Genomic DNA, 17886 nt, shown 5'->3' with positions numbered 1-17886 from the left:
GCCCAGAGTCCAGACCTGAACCCTATCGAGAACCTCTGGGACGAGTTGCATCGCCGAATTCAGGGGTGCACTACCCGTGCAAAATCGGTGAAGGAACTTCTATGTCTTCTCCAAGTCGAGTGGAAGAAAATACCACTAGCTGTCATAGAAAGACTTATGGAAAGTATGCCCCGGAGGGTCCACGCTGTAATTACCTCTCGTGGAGACTCTACTAACTATTGATTTTGAATAAGTTAGTTTTTCTTTTCTATCACAGGTATTCAAATACTTATTGGTAGTCAGTGTATATCGATATATAGCATATATACCTATGTTATATATATCGATAAAAACGTCCATATACTTTCGCTATAATAAGAATCAGAGCCGAAACAAGAGTGCATTAGTTTGATTTATTAGATTATGTGAAAGCACTCTGGTTCCACTACTCCATTAAACTGCAATTTAATCAATTCTACAGACGAATAAAATTAAGCGTTCTGTTTTGATTTAATAAGTAAATAATTTTAAAACTTGTTCCACTGTCGCTTTAAACTCCTAAAATTCAATACAATTTAAGCGAATCTCTAGGGGGAGAAAATTCGAGATTTGTTTTAATTTAATAATCGTGCAATTTTAAAAATAATAATGAACAAAACTTAATAATTTATTTCTGTGAAGTTTTGAAAATTACACAAGTTTATAACAATAAGTAGCAGAATTAAGAAAATTTCGACCCCACCCCTTTTTTTAAAAGACAAAATGAATTTACACGCACCTGTCATGAAACAGCGACTCAATCATGAATAGTTTAGAACACTATTCCCCCCCCATCCTGATATTCAGACCATTAGCAAGCGTAAAGAAGTAATACAAAGAAACCTTTTTAGCGATTAACAATATTTGCCTTCACAAAAGCTCGTAAAGGAAATAAAAAGCTTCATAACAGAAAAGTATATATCTATTATACATACGTAACATCAGGGTTAAAAAAAAATTGCAAATCATAATGACACAGCAGACTGGATGATTTTGTAATCAAGAAAAGATACAAAATGTCAATCTTTACTGTCGGTAAAAGCATAGAAAACGTCTACTGCAAAAGAGTATTCCGAATTCCAGACTTTGCTTCAAAACATCGTTCTACGTCACAAATACAGAGGACGTAATTAAGAGCCGTCCAGACGATATCCCAGACGGCTTCAAGATGAGAGAAAAAGGATCGCAGAAGATCCAGATACAAAATAAAACTATCCCAGCGTCTGGAACAAAACGTAAAATATTTAAACATAGTACTCTATACATCTGACACTATGTTAAATAATTTAACAACGAAAAATATTTAATCATTTCAAAAATAAAAAAGTTATTCCTTATCGAAATTTTGTAATTCAATTTCTTCCCGTTTGCATAAATTAAACAGCCCTGTCGACGGTTAATTAATTAGTTCAGCAAAGCAGAAGAGGACCTATCTACCTTCAGAGGTATGCCTTCGAGGAAAATTTCCTCCAGGTAACCGGTTTGTATTCACGTTACAATATAGGCAAAATCATAAAAACCTTACACAGCCACTCACACATCGAATAAGGACGAAATACCAGTGTTTGGCGATTATATCTCCTCTGCCACTGATGGGCGAATCTTGTGATGTTCGGGCTTGTGCGACCCATGAAAGATCTGGAATGAATTATTAACGGCCATATGCTCATGAGTGGAATATTAATGACCTTTTGGCTCGAGTTCGTTTATCAGATGCACGAAGTTTTCATGTTTTTTCACTTGTGTAAAGTGCAGTGCCGATTCCAGACCGCTGGCCTCCTACGTGCAAATTAAAATTGCCGGGCCTTTTTTACAAACCTTATGCTTTAAATTTTAAAATTAATTACTTTTTTTCGCCGCCCTTAAATTTGGCCGGCAACGTGCTATAAACCATCTTCCCCCCCCTGCTAGGATAGACCCTGGTAAAGTGAATGTGGGACCTTGAGTTCTTTCCTCTAATGAATTCATCAACCACTCAATGGCCACCCAAGATGATCATACGCATGGCAATGTATCCGATATAGGTAAACTTTAATACAAAACGACAACGATTTCACTTACCCCTCAAGCTCCATTTACTTCTTAAACTAACAGGTACAACTAACTGAAATGGAGCTCGAAAAATATAAAACTGCTTCAGACCGTTAAACTTCCGATTTCTATTGATGTAAACTCCTAATTAAGCAAGTTCAAGGGCAAGATTTGCCAAGATCCTAAGCTATTTGAGATATGGGCTCTTTATGAGGGATATGAGTTAATTTTTTTGTATCGAATATGCTGTGCATCTTATACGTAAATCCGGCACTGGGAATTACCACCTAAATTTGCAACCCCGGTGATAAGGAGGTGATTTCAACTCATATCAATAAATATTTATTCAATTAGCATCTAATCTAATCAGAATTCTTTTTAATTCTAAACAGTACAGTTTAACCAGCTACCGAAGAAAGTTCCGGAACTAGGCTGACATCCTACTCTTCCCAGTTAATTTTATAAGACATTACATATAACTTTACTACAAATAACCGAGTCTCTTGAATCAGTATTTATTAAATTAGAGCTTAATTCCTATACCCTTCAAACAGTCTGAAAATATCAAACAGTTTCAGTTCACTCAACCATAGCAGATTCGTGACAAAGGCTAAATTTACTAATGAATAATATTTAATCATATATATAACTATTTCCAACAATAAGTCTGTGGAAATAATAATGCGATCATTTACTTCATAATTCCATGCCACTTTCTTGAAAAAGAAAATAACCTACGTTTGAGATTGGCACAATTTCCTTCTTCTTTACCATCCTTCTACTACAAAAAATAACTTCTGCTTTTTTTAAAAATAATTTGGAGGACTGGAGAATTTTTGTATGGAACAAAATATGTGGATCATGCTTTTGAAAGAATTAATTTATAAATTATAAATTCCAAATGTAGAAGATTCAAAGACCACTACATATATTCACACTATTAACACTTCGCTCCTAAAATTTTCAAAATAGCACCACAATATGAAATCCTGAAGTACTAAATCAGCAGTTTAGATTGAAGAAGACACTAAAGTCAATAGTAAAAAGTTTAGACATAATATGCAGTTTGAAATTGAATACTGACGGTATTGAAAAAAACTATAATCCTGAAAAATTTGCCCATGTCAGAAAACTGCTCAATTTTGTCATCCAGCATGCATATGTATATATAATTTCCATTGAACTTCAGAAGCCATTAAAATGAGCAGAATGAGTTCTCACTCAAACTTACATTAGAAATAACAGAATCTCAAATTCATGCAGAATGCAAATGTGCTACACATTAGCAAGACTCAAACCAAATATGAATTGCTTATGCATTAAAATTATAAAAGAGATAAATTTAGAAAGAAAATCTGAAACTTACTTGCTGTACCCTGGCCCCGTCTGCCTCGGGTTCATAGATTGTGCCTGGTAGGGCTTGGAGGGTACAGAGCCGGGAGGACCGCCATTGGCAGGATAGCCACTCTGTGGAGCTCCTTGGGCGTAAGGCATCGGGGCGATGGTGGTGCTGGTATTTGCACCGAAGGAACTATGGGCAAGAGGCCCGCTCTGTGTAGTTGTCGCAACGCCCCAGACTGTTGTGACCACGGACAACTGCTGCTGGGCACCTTGTGGTGGGCCTGATGGCGGAGGACCCGAGGAAGGCGACTGTTGCCAACCGCCCATTGACATGGAAGGATCGCTAAATGGAAAAAAGAATTATCACACAAAATGCCGATAACTCATCTTCATTATTCTAAAGAAAAATTTAAAGTAACGAGAAATGCCCTAAAAATGTTTCGGGTTTTGATAATAATATATTCTTTAGAACTATATTACAGAAGAATTTTAGGCACACTAAAATTACTGTTTACTGAAAGAAAAATTATACACACTTGAGGGATCCCCCCAAAAATTAGATAAAAGATATCCTTTGAAATATGAAGCAATACATTTTCCCTCGTAAGTGATTTTATCGGCAAGCAGCGCTTATATAGTGAAAGCCACCTGAGAAGCTTTTACAGCTGATTACTTAATCAAAAAGGTAGTTATAGTATGATTTAAAAGACTTTTAGTTAGGAATAGTAAAAAGATGCTCATAAGGTAGGTCATTAAATTCAGGGATATAGACAGTACTTAAGATTTTTGCACTGGAATATTTTAAGAAAATGTATCGTGAATATGAAAATTACAGTAAACCATAGAATGCACAATAGCAATGTGGCTGCTGAAATACTTTGGATGATCGTGATAAATTTCATTTGTCAAAACATATTTCACGCAACAAGCGTGCAATACAACGATTAAGTTCTATCACAGATGAATGCTGAGGTCTGTACTACAGTCTGTTATTCAAAGAAAAGATTTCACATTTGTTTACCAAATTCAAAAAGATAAATTTTTTAAAAAATCTGATGTGGACACCACATGACTTCCTTGTATGGCCTATTAAATTATATAGTTTTTGCTGGATTTCATTTAAACTTATTTCCTTAGATATATTTCTCATTCAATCAATTCAATTTTCACTCAAAGGCAAGGCAAAAATACATAAAAACTCAAAACATCTTCATTAAAAATTGTAAAATACCAAAAAAAAAAAAAAAAAAAAAAAAAAAAAAAAAACTTAGCACTGAATGCAGCTCAAAACAGTTAAAAATCAATTTCTGCAATTAAAATTAGAGTTTGTATGGAAAAACAAGCAATTCTGTCTATGGGTGAAAAGGCAAAAATTTTGGAGCCCTAAATTTAAAGTCAAATTTGGGTCTCACTCGGCATAGAGAATACTGAAGTAGGTGCTCTGACTTAATTCACTATACTATGAAGAGTTTCAAGTGTAAACAAATTCTGCCTTGTTACTCCTTGTAGGAAACCATCTAACATTCTCAATGGCAAGATAAAATGAGGTGGATTCCAGCATTCATGAATAAATATTTAATACAAACATGCACCATTTTAAAAGTAAACAAAAATAAAAACAACATTAAAAAAAGACATGCATCTTTACTGAAATGTCAATTAACTAAGGTGAATGTCAATCCCATGAAGCAAATCCATTTTCATTGAGTAAATATTGAATGTGTATAGACTTTTGCAAAAAGATAGACAACTATTAATTTCTATGAAGTATAAAGTATCATGAATAAAAACAGTAATTTGCAAAATACATCCACATTAAAAAAAAATCATTACTGCTTTACAGCAAAATCACACCATGGATCAAATTCGATATCAAATCTTAAGAATGAATTTGAAAGCTAAATTTTAGCATTAAATTCAAAAACTGCTTATTTTCCCACACTTCAGAGATATTTAACAGAATAAAAGAACAAGGAGAAGCATCAGCAAATAGGATGCGGACGAAAAAGAAAACGAGAAACAAAAGCTGAATTACCGCAAGTAACGATACGGAACACTGAGTACACCAAGGGCAAAATGCAAATTTTGATCTGGGAGGGCCCTTTCAGAATCATTTTATGAACGGCATAAATGAATTCATACTTGAGAAAAATGGAACTTGGTGTGTTTTCAGTGGGTTAGTACGTTTTATTTGTGAATCGAAAACTAAAGATATATATATATAGGAAAAGTCGAAGAATGAACACTTTTTTTAACACTTGATCAATTACAGTGTAGCAACAGTTCCACGAGTTTAACCAGATAAAACCAATCAAGGCCCACAAACAAAATTCTTTCACGGATCCCTGAATCCAACTTTCTTATTTTTTATCCCCCCCCCCCGGCTAAAAATAAGGAATTACAGGATGATCTAAAACATGAAACCTTAGCATGGACTTGATGAATTCAGATGCGATCATGTGCGAGATCATATGGATCTAAGTCTGAAAATGTTGTCTAATATTTACAGAAAGATAAATTTATAGAGTGGTGAAACTAACAGATATCAGTAAGTTGTACTACCACCTCTCAGGGCCTGCGAGCTGCAATCCGACGGGGAACCAATCAATGCTCAAACCCTTATCTTACATCTCACATTAAAAGTGTACATGCCAATGTAAAATTTAAAATTGGACAAAAAGGAAACTTAAGAAGAGCATTTTTTTTCTTCCCCTCCCCCCCCCACAAGACGCAAAGAAAATGGGGAAGATTCTGCAGACTATTATTTTTTCCTCCCTCTTGAAGAAGAGGGACCTGTGTCTAACTGCCCTCAAAAACGATAGCTATTCAAGATCTACGCCAAACTAAAGGTTTTTTTTGGGGGGGGGCTTAAATGATCGAGCTTAATTTTACTAGGGAACGTTTCCCCATCACTTGCCAATTTCTACAGTCTATTTTTGATCTAATTGGGTCACTTATATTCAGTTTTAAAAAAGTATTCTACAATAATCAAATTGTTCATTACAATAAGGGAATTTTTTTCTAGGCAAACAGGCTTGACTTGAGCAATTTGATAACTATCCATTGACAACAAATCCCAATTTAATTAACTGGCATCTACTGTATGCCATTCTTGATTAATTCAAGATATTTTTTTATAAACACAAATACAGTACAGTATTTACAAAATGAATAAATGTAATACTTAAATATCCCAATTAATTAAGCTTCATTCCTACACTTCAGTGCTCTTTGGTGAAGTTTTACAAACACTCTGAGAAGGTCAAAGAGCAACATTAATTCATAACATTTGGCTGTAGGGGCTTTCTCCGAGTTTAAGGCGAATACTAGCTAGCCAGCCAGCCAGCCAGCCAGCCACTGACAATTCACGAAACATACTTCTATGAACTCCTCTTTCTTTCAACAAAGCACGAGAAGACACACACCCCTAGACAAGTTTTAGCGAAATAAGTAATTTATTTCTATTTGGTGGGCAAATAAGAATCTAGTGGAGAAACAAGAAATTAAAAATGCATTGTTGCAATTTAAATTCAAAATTCGACTTTATTATTTATACTTGGCCAAAGTTCCATATTCATCTAGAAAGAGAACTACAAACTTGGGAAGTGTTTATAGTTTTCCTGTATGCTACTTTAATGAAGTCATTTGAGTGTACTTAACGCATATATACAAATTTACAGAGTCGTAAATGGATTATACCGAACTCTGTTCCCTCCTCAATCCCCCCCAAATTAATCTCAATTCCCTCACTCCCCCCCCCCAAAAAAAATGAATAAGTGTTCCATCAGAGAGAGAGAGAGAAGATTCTGCTTGTGTGTTAAGCTAATGGATCTTAATACCGTTTTCTTAGTTTCAGATTCAACTGTAGTCATTTAGCGCAGGATGAAAATCAAACTGTTAACAAATCTGCAAAACAGATGTACTTATTCATTAAACTTCACTGCGGACGAAAACTTTCCCTCCATGTTATTCTGGGTCGGACATGTCAGACAAGGAAGGAAATCAAAAAGTAAAAATGGAATGCAAATCAAAAGTGCGGAACTTGAAAGTCGCAGAGATGCAATACAAGCGCGAAAAACTCGCGAGACATAGCGAAATGCGGAACGAAAAGAACAAGCGACCCGCTTTAGCGACAGCAGAAGGATTATTTTTAACCATTTCCGCAATCGGATAAAAATCTCGGTTTCTAATGTAGTTAAAGGAAAGACGCGGTCGACGCCCACACGCGGCCGACGGAGATGGAGAGGCGCAAATTCTACGCTAAAGGGAATTTGCATAGAACAATCGACGAACGGAAATTCGGTCAAAACACGTTTATAAACAGTGCTATTTTCCCCTTCCAAACTGTCATTTTCTTAAGGACTTCCTTCAGATTCAAACACGCTGTTTAAAAGAGAACCTCTTCGCTCAGCGTAGGAACATGCATTTGGGAATATAGGCTTAATGAAATATCACAAAACTAAAAAATAATTTATTGAAAAATAACTAAACGCAATCAAGAAATTTATCAGCTCAACTAGGAATATATTAATTCATTAAGGAAACTGGATATGGAGCGGGACAATAAATCTAGTTTTTATGATGTAACAAAATTCACTTTTATTCACAAAGATAAGATATACACAATTGGAAACCACAATTAATTTTAATAGTAAGAAGAAAATTATATGTTTTAAGCAATTTATATGAAAGTGATCCAAGAGAGTACTAAAAGTTCAACCACATTAATACTTGATTGAAGTTTTAATAATCCTCTGAAGTATTTTCACATGAAGTTCCTTTGCAGTTAGAAGCTGCTTATGCAATTTGCGAATTAGTATCCAAGCTTTCAAAAATTCTCTCTCCGCACATCTACATTTCCCAGAATTTGACATAAGTTTTCAATTTATTTTTCCTTAATTTTTTGCATAGCTCCTTAGTTTTTCTCCACATTTTTTCTCCTGACGAAAACAGATTTTGATTGGAATTCAGACCACCAACTGTTGAGTGATTAAAACTGATGCCAAGGTTTGGTTTGATTTGGTTTACACAAGGACTGTCTCTCTAATTAATTGGATGAATAGTCTAAAATTAATTGGATGGCTTGACTAGCCAGATATTCAGACTTAAATCTTATAATGGACACTCTTGGGAGGACAAATGTGACTCGGTGAACTCCACTCAGACCTGAAAACAGTACTGCTGCAGAAGTGGGATTGACTGTTGCAGACAAGAACTCATAAACTACTTGCTTTATGGTAAAGCCATGCTGTGAAAATTACATAACTATTAGAGAATGTCATACTCTCTATAGCTTCCTTTTTTGTTCAACCCTGCTACCTCAGTTTTACACCTTCTTGTGCTGATCAGCCTTATACATGACCATGCATGTGTACCATGAATGTTGCACAGTATTTTTTTTAATGTCAACTTATGTTTATATCAGAGATAAGTTCATTAAAATATGTTTATCAAATGGAGATAATAAACCAAATGTAAACATTCCCTTAATTTTGAACACCAATGTTTACGCTAAAAAGGCAAATCATTAATTCCTGTTCCATAAAGATAGAATTATTAAATAATACATCAGTATTCTGATTCCAGTTTAACACCTGAAAATAAGAGAGAGATCTTTAATTTGCAAATTATAAGTAACTATGTGTTTAAAAGCGTAATATTTGCAGTATTAAAATGGGAAGTAGTCAGGACATACCGACGCACATAAAAAAAGTGCAGTGGGGGATATAAAAAAACAGGAGGGTATTGCGATCATCTAAAAGTATCATTTTTATTACAGTCAAGCACAGAATGGCTACAAAGCGCAGTGTAAGCTCTAGTGTCATCTGCAATTTTAGGGAAACTGATTCAGCACAGTAGATCCCATATCAAGTCCAGAAAAACACCAAGCTCCATAACAAATAAGGATCACTATTTGGCACTTCCAGCAAGGCAACACAGGACTGGACTGCTACAGCTTACCAGGTACTCACATGAGCTGTATGCTGCTGCTGGAACTTGTGTTTCATGGTTTTCAGTTGACCAAAGGATGCCAAAAGACCTGCTGTTTTTCCCGCTCACTGCAGCATACTGCACTGCGTTTAGCATAGTGCAGAAGACAATAAGTACCTTGGACCACACTTTAATGAAGCACCGTGCTTTTCACAGATCAATGAAGATTCAGCCTGGACATTGATGCCTGGATTGATGATCAGCCTGGACATCCTACCTGATATCTCTACCTGGAGAGAGCCTGGAACATGATACCATCCTTCCCTCATCAGGAAAAAAGATCACAACAGTTGCTGAGGAATAGTGGTTTGGGCAGGCGTTATTTTGGACAACTGCACACACCTGCATGTGCTTAACAAAGACTCTCTGATTGCTATGAGGTAGAGAAAGTAAATCTTAAAGCCCTATGTTTTACTTTTCAAGGGTACAGCTGGTTCTGAGTTCCTGTTAATAAATGATAACACTTGTCCACGAAAGGGATCAACTGGTCAACAGTTACCTGGAAACTAAGGATAATCACCACATGGATTGGTCAGGCGGATCTTCTGAACTTATAGAATCTTATAGAATTATCTTCTGAACTTATATATTTTCTACAGAGCATACCTGGACACTCTTCTGAGAACAATTTCATCTCCCTCTGAGAATCATCCTGGAGTTGAAAACTGCCTTCAAAGTCATATCAATGCATTTTCTTGCATTCTGATGACTTAAAATAACAAGATGTTCCAGCTTACACCATGACAAGCCCTAATTTCCTGCAGCAAAGCAAAATCTTTAGATAAAACTTCTCCATCATAATCCAGGTGAACTAAAATCCACAATGTATCTGTTAATTCAACAAGTCTACAGAGAGACAAAGCACTTGATTAGATTTTAACCCGGAAATCCTTTCCAAAACTTCCGAGTATTTTGGCTATAAGATTGGTATGTGGCAATCTTTTTTTCATTAACTAATTCACAAAAACAGCATCATTTACTACTGTCATATCATTTTCAACTTTTTCTTACAATAGAAAATATCTATTAAGTGCTGAAGTATACAGTTTTTGCTAACCAAACTTGGTTTGTTTAGTATGTATTTGCACACTCTCTGAAAACAGTAAGAGGACAAGTTAAAAGTGAGCTCGAGGGCTAGTATATATCACCAATTTTGGCACACAGCTGATTAGCAGAGCCATTTTATTTTGCCAACTTTGAAAATCAATTGAAGATAAAATTTGAAATCAGCTATGCAAAGAATTACAACATTTTTCCAAAAAGACTTCTCCTTAGTAAAGAAATTTATATGATGAATTCTTCTAAAAAGCTCATGTAATTTTCATATTCATTAAAAGCCTTATCCACATATCCTAATCACAGGTTTCTGGGATGCTGCTTGAAAAATCAAGTTTCATTATTAATGCCCTGTCATCTAAAAGCATTAAAAACAAAAATTTCAGCTTAAGAAAGATGCCAGAACGAGAGACAAAATAAGACAACGTCATGTCATAATTATGAAATTTTTTATAGCATAAGTAAGAGAAATTATGCTGAAAAATTTTATTTTTACATATATCCAAATCAATTAAACACCATAAAACTTTTCAAAATTTAATGCAGCAGCAGATTTATTACATATTTTTAGCCCTTTAAAAATGACATCATAATTTCAGGGGAAAATATTTATTTTAAGCTCTGAATAACTAGCTATATTAAAAAAATTCCTTCAATTATCAATAAATAAAATGGCAGCATTCTTCCAATAAATGGTTAAGAAAAGTACTATTACTGATGGCAACGAAAATCGTCACCCAAACAAGTCTCTCCAACCTCGTTAGAAACATCTCTTCGTATATTGAATTTGCACATTTCACCTTCGTGAAATTTTATTGATTTTTTGCTATATCGAAGGGTTCTCCCGCGCTTTCTGTTTGTAAATGGTGATGTAAAAGAAATAGTTCTGGTTCAGACAGGTGCGTCGGCTGACAGCAAGTTGAGCATTTGGGCAGAGCAGCTGTTCGACGTCGTAATAATCGGGTCAAGTGGCGACTTGCTGCGTCACTTTCCTCTCCTCCCCCCGGTTGCCCCGGGAGACAGCCCGTCAGCTATCTTATTGACACCACCACGCGCATGACACGAACCTATTCCATGACTGAGCACGCGCAGTTGTATTCCGCAAAACATTTCTCAAACTCTGAGAAGGACAATCACTTGTTTCACCTAAGATTTTAAACCTGACTTTTGGCTACTCCAAAACTTCTGAACATCATGATTAATCTCTAACTTGCAATTACTTTTCTTTCTGCGCGTCATATCCCAAACGTGAGAGTTCACAATCGGGAAAAGCGGATGGGCAGGTTGGAAGGAACTTGTATATAATTTCGCCGACGTATCGTGGCATATTTTTTACCATCGTAAAATTCCTATGAGACAACTACTATAAATATACACAACTGCGAACTACAAAAACAATGAATAATGCAACTGCGCAGTAAGCAACAAGTGCTAACCGATGATAATACCAATATATTTGCAGTCCAACAAGATAAGGTTCAAAGAAATAAAAATATTCCAGAATACATAAATTTTACGAAATAAATGTAATATTTAAGGCGTCAAAGCAAAGCTGCATCTGCTAAAAATTTCCACGATAAATGTGCAACAGACAAAAAATTCTGTAATACACCGTTAAAAAATTACTTAGAAAAATATAAAAATACAATTTCACACTGCACGAATTAAGTAGAAAAGAAATATTCTGCGAGTATTTCTCATGTTTTCGCATGGTTATATAAAGAACTGGAAAAAATATTAAATAATAAATCTGGAAGGGCAGGCACTTGGAGTATCAGTCCTCACCCACACATACATTGCCACATCTTACTCAAGAAAGATGAGTTTTTTTTTATTTTTTTATTATTGTTCTCTCTCCTGTCGGTTAAGAAAGGTATTTTTATGGCAACTTCAGACCAATTAGAGCAACAGCACATCTGCACTGCATCATTTTTACAACCCTTTTCGCATGGAAAGTTCCTGGGGCAATGTTGTTTATTTCATGTGACCTTTTATTGCATTTTCAATAATGCGTTTACAAGATTTATAAGAGATGAGGCAGACTCAATCTAATTACTGGAAAAACAAGATCCTGATTGTTAATAAAAATTAAAACTATTGTAGCACGAAATGTTACATTACAGATAACACTACTTTAGAAATGTGACAATGCCTGCCGCATTTAAAATTCCAAACAAAAGCATGGCTCACTAGCTGCAGCTTCCAGACTTTGACGTAAAATTTCCTACATTTACATCTTTAAGTTACTCTTCTAATTTAAGTATCACATTTTGCTTTTCATTTCTTGCCGAGGTCCGGATACTTAAAAAATACACTGCTCTTTCAAACATCTGCAAAACAATTTATCAAAAACATTCAAGGGGAAAAATGGCGTCTGTGCATTCCAGGAAAGCAAAATTTGAATATTCTGGATTTCAAAGACCACATTCAACAAAAAAGAAATGTTGGAATTGTTCAAGTTTTCAAATGCCCTGAAGTTATGAGTCTAAATAACGAATTTGCTTCAAAGTTATTTTGAAAATACCAAGACTACTTCACAAATGTTTACAAACTTGATTCATCCTGATGTCTCTGCTTAGCCCAGTATATTTGGAAGAGGCCTTCAATAACGTTTAAAAAACACACATTTGCAACTGGACCACAAAACTGGAAAATGCAAATATAATACCTTAGCATAAAAAGTGAAAGTTCACACGGTTTTGACCGCTGGGGAAAAACTGTTTCAACACCACCTAAAACTTTCAAAGATGCAACTCTCTTTGTTATGAGTACAGGTTTCCCATTTATATACAGTCTTATCCCGAAAAAAAAAAAAAAAGAAATGATGATGATGAAGTTTACTTTATCGCATACAACTGATCCAGTCTCACGATATATAAACACTCCATTTTTCATCAAATTCAAAATCAAATATGCATAAGCACCATACATAATACTGAATTTAATATATTGTGGGAAGAAGACAAACGCTCCGTAAAATTAGAAGTGAAACTGAGTTAAGAATTCTCAACACATGCGCGCTACGCCAGAAGAGACATCGGGAAAACCCCATCCTTTCATAAATAATTCTATCCACAATGTTAAATATCGCAAGAATCTCCATTCAGAAGGTCTCAGACCTATCCATCAAAGCAGATTGGGCGCGACCGCAAATAGCTGCTTAACGTGTGATGATATGCACGGAGCACAAGCTACCAACTGAAAAACCAGTCCCTACATAATATCAATTTGCTTGAAACAAAACCCCTGTATGAAGAACCACTAACGCATTTCCTTCAAATGCATGGCTAACCGCGTAACACGTGAGGCCGCCATCCGTAGACTGCTTCACAACACAGAGACAAGAAAGACAACGAAATAACCAAAGAAAAAAAAAAAAAAAAAAAAAAACGAATCAGACTTTTTTTTTTTTAATGTTTTTCATTCGCAGAAGGGTTTATTGCCATCCAATGGCGGGACGACATTCCAAGTAGTACAGAAGTATTTAAGCGAAATACACGCACACACACGTTGTACGCGTAGAGTATTCGACGGAGGCTATGAACCAGAAACAACGAACTGGTGAACTCTGCATGCAGCATTGCTGGCCTCACCTTTTCTCGCGCCAATGCAAGAAAAAGAGAGGGGGGTGGAATAAACTTTAAAAAATAAACAAACAAAAAGGAGAGCACGCGCTTGCTTAACTGGCACATCACAGCGGGCAAACTGGTTTACAGATTTGGAGGAAATGTTTTGCTTCTTTTCTGTGAATCTAAATACGATGCAGGAGAAATGTCTACTTTCTGTTTCTCTGGGATGGTTTTCCTGTAATGGAAATGCCAACTGCTTCTAACATTTGTATAAAATCTCAACTAAAAATAAATACAACTGTTCACTTAACGATACACTTGTTTGCAGAGTCTGAAACAGCTTTCTTTCTTATTTTGTAAGTTGCAAGAATTCAGCATTAGCAGCAATACCGGACTCCATTCATACATATAATGACATATTTCCACTCTGCTAGGGAAGTAAGATGTTTCTGCAATATTTATGTTTAATAGGTTTGTTAAGTCTTAAATGTTATTGAGTTGTAAGTTCGTTTTCTTGTAAAACAATTATATATCATACTCAAATATTACTTTGTTATACAATGCAAATGAGTTAACACGAAACTCTGTCCTCAAAAACGGATGCACATGTTTAAGAACTCCCGCTTAAGTTACAAATATAAAGTAAGAAAGTAATAAACCCCAATATATATTTCAAAATTGTTTGCTTTTTTAATCTCGGGTGCATTCCTATCATTAGTAGAAACAGAAAACACGGGATTCTTCTGTTGAAAGAAAATAAAGACTGAAAACTGAATTATGCAAGTCGTCCTTGTACAGTTCACTAAAATATTTGATAAAAACAACTATCCAGACGGTACAATAGTTAGAGGAGCCGACTACGATACTGAAGGGCCCGAGACAACACCACAAGAAACTATCAGGGCCCAGGCCGTCACCATGTCTGTCCTCTCATAGGAGGTTACGGTAGCTGCCTATCAAGTGCGTACATAATAAATTCACAACAACCTCTGACCTTAGCAGTGGCTAAAATGCCTAAAAATGGCTAATGAAAGTTTTTTTTTTTTTTTTTTTAATGATAAAAACTTTTGTGCAAAGTTTAACATTATATCCTCCCCCCCCCTTCCTAGTGATATATGGTACATATATGTTGAATGGCGAATTTGTTTGGGCAAACTTTCATTAGACAAGTAATTAAAACATCATTCTGTTCTCGTAATTGCAAATCTACGTGCAATCAAATACTAAGTAATCCATAAATGAATGTGTTTTTACTTGCTGCTACAACCTTTCGATGGTGCACAAAAATCGAACCAATCGCATTCAATGTGATTAATTCTCGTTTTCAGGACACTAAAAAAAAAATACTATAAAGACGCTTTTTTACCAAAATTTATCACTTCTATAACAAGTCAAATGGGTTCACTTCTAGTAGAGGATTAAAAAAAATGATGATGCTTATCATTCAAGGGAAAATCTTACAATGTTTCTCAAATAATATAACGTGAGTTATTTCATATTACATTAAACTGTATTTTGATGTAAGGGATAAACATGCAACTGGAAATTTAAAACTAAGAAAAATTCAAATTCGATGTAATTCTTCATTTTAATTATACCTACTTAAGTGAACCTTTAATGTAAAACACTGCAGAATATTTTTACTAAAGGACCCATCGAAAAGGACTTCTTTGTTAACTTGCACACAGAAATACGGTAGTCGACAAAACAGGCATCTATTCAACACAAGTGCAGGCAGTGCTGCTGCAATCGTGCTTTCCAATAATTAGTGCATTTTTTGGAGTATGCAATAGTTTATTTTATTTGATTCTATAACCGGCAAATTTTGACGGGATTTCAAATTTTTATTTTCATCACAGGTTCGTGGGATTTATGTAAACTGAAATAGGATCTTGAACTTTATGCAGAGTTCAGGAATATAGTAATAACAGGAAAAGCAACTAGAAGTAGCGCATCATAACGCATCAATATATAAGGCGGCAAAAGTAAGAACTGCTCCCAAACAATATTGTGATACAAGTTAAAAGTATCAATTAAATATAAGTTAAGAGTATCAACCAGAAATAAGAACAACAGTCAATTAAAAGGTGATATTACAATTGGAACTGCCAAAATTGTTACACCTCCGAAGATAGAAAATGACTCTTTACTGACAGCATCACTTAGTCACACTGGCAATAACCGCCTTTTTATCTACTGGACAATAAATACACAGCTTTATATAAAGCTAAAAATTCCTCGATTTTAAGTGGATCTTGATGTTTTAATATAAAATATTAATTAGTTCACTCTACTTAGATGACTGTTTATCGATATTGCCAGTACTAAGCCAAAAGCAAAATATGTGCTGAAAGTTGGATTTTAAGAAAAATGTAATTATGACTTTTACATAATAAACCTTTTATATTACACTCATAAAATGTGCATCCCTCTTCTTATGCTCGGAATAGCAGCCAGGAAAAAAGGGGGTAGAAATGTAAGGTTTTAGCATGATGCTGGTGATAAAAAGTTTATTCCTTTTCATATTTAACTCCCTCCCAAGTTTCGATCTTATTTGACTTTGTCAGACATTTGAAGGATAAGCAACAATAACATTTAACTGCCACCTTGTAAACAATCAATAACGACTCTCACACAACACATGTTTTTACTCAAGCCTATGAATTCCAGACAAAGTAATAATTAAAACTTTCACTGCAGTTAATTCAACATGAAATATTCAATGCGAGATTCAAGCAAAATCTTTACTTGCGAGAAACCTATTCTTACGATAATAAAATTTATATTGTACTTCATGGCTAGCAAATTCTGCACTTTTAAATTAAGAATGGATACATCTGTAAAATGAGTAGCTGTTCACCAAAAAGGACAAGGAAGGTTAAAGCATAATCTCAATTTAAGATATCATTATATGCCTTTTTACAAAAACCAACAGTTCGACTGACCCATTTAATACCTAAAAAATATTTACATATTACAAAATATTTACACTTAAATAAACCATCTAATCAATCTAAAGCTCCATATCTAACAATCATTTTCCGATCATATTAGTAAATTCATTGCTTGAACTAGCTTAATAACGAATGCATCCAATTTTAAAACTTTCGATACTTTACGTTTAGATTTTATCAGCTCGTCATATCATTTCACTAATTCTGGAGTAAATACCTGTAAATGTTTAAGAACTATTAAATATACATATGTTGCATGTAATTACAGTACATTTTGATAAATGTTTTAAATTCCATTATTTAATTACGGCATAAGAAAGAAAACAAATTTCACTAGCAACATAATTCTCGCATTACGAAAGATTCTAAAAAAAGATGTAAAACAAATAATCATAAGCTCCACAAACAAAATTTGAAAAAGTATCTCATGATTATTCACAGGGGAATCCGAAATCCGGAAAGAAAATCCGAAACCTGAAACGATCTAATTTATTAACATCTACCGCTGAAGATGGGACAACAATATAAAATAAGTTCTTTAGAAATATTAAATTCAAAAATTTTATTTACAATATAACAGCTTTGTACGACTCCGCTAACGGTTTTCTTCCCCGAATTTAACAATTCAATAATAAAATGTGCATTAACTAATGCTTGCTATTTATTCTGTTAAAGTAATTCACACGAACTTCAAATCAACACTATTCACGAAAACACGCACGGACTTCACACCAACCGACGCTGACGCCGGTTACAAGAGAGAACTACTTAATGAAAGCTCGTATACTCTTTGCAGTCTATAACGTAACCGCCGAAGGCTTGACTAGAGTTTAGTCAATACCAGAATAGGGCCCAACCGGAACAGCTGATTGCTATGGCAACGTGACGTAAGCCCTCAAACGACAGTAGGGTTGTTGCACTTCCAA

General features: G+C 34.8%; 1 protein-coding gene across 6 annotated transcripts in view; it reads right to left on the bottom strand.

Moving 5' to 3' along the window:
- The window catches only part of LOC118185054 (zinc finger MIZ domain-containing protein 1-like), a 547573-nt gene that overhangs the window by 48464 nt on the left and 481223 nt on the right, over positions 1-17886 (bottom strand). For all 6 annotated transcript variants that reach the window (XM_085824218.1, XM_085824220.1, XM_085824219.1 and 3 more), the window contains one exon: positions 3416-3733. In XM_085824218.1, coding sequence (XP_085680344.1) covers positions 3416-3733 — 318 coding nt within the window. The remainder of the gene's footprint in view (positions 1-3415; positions 3734-17886) is intronic.

Source organism: Stegodyphus dumicola, chromosome 9, assembly GCF_044657685.1.
Source record: "Stegodyphus dumicola isolate Sdum_Otavi_A_Nest chromosome 9, ASM4465768v1".
In the NCBI taxonomy this organism is placed as follows: Eukaryota; Metazoa; Arthropoda; class Arachnida; order Araneae; family Eresidae; genus Stegodyphus; species Stegodyphus dumicola.
Note: the sequence above shows the minus strand (reverse complement) of the source record. Positions and strands in the feature narration are given on the sequence as shown.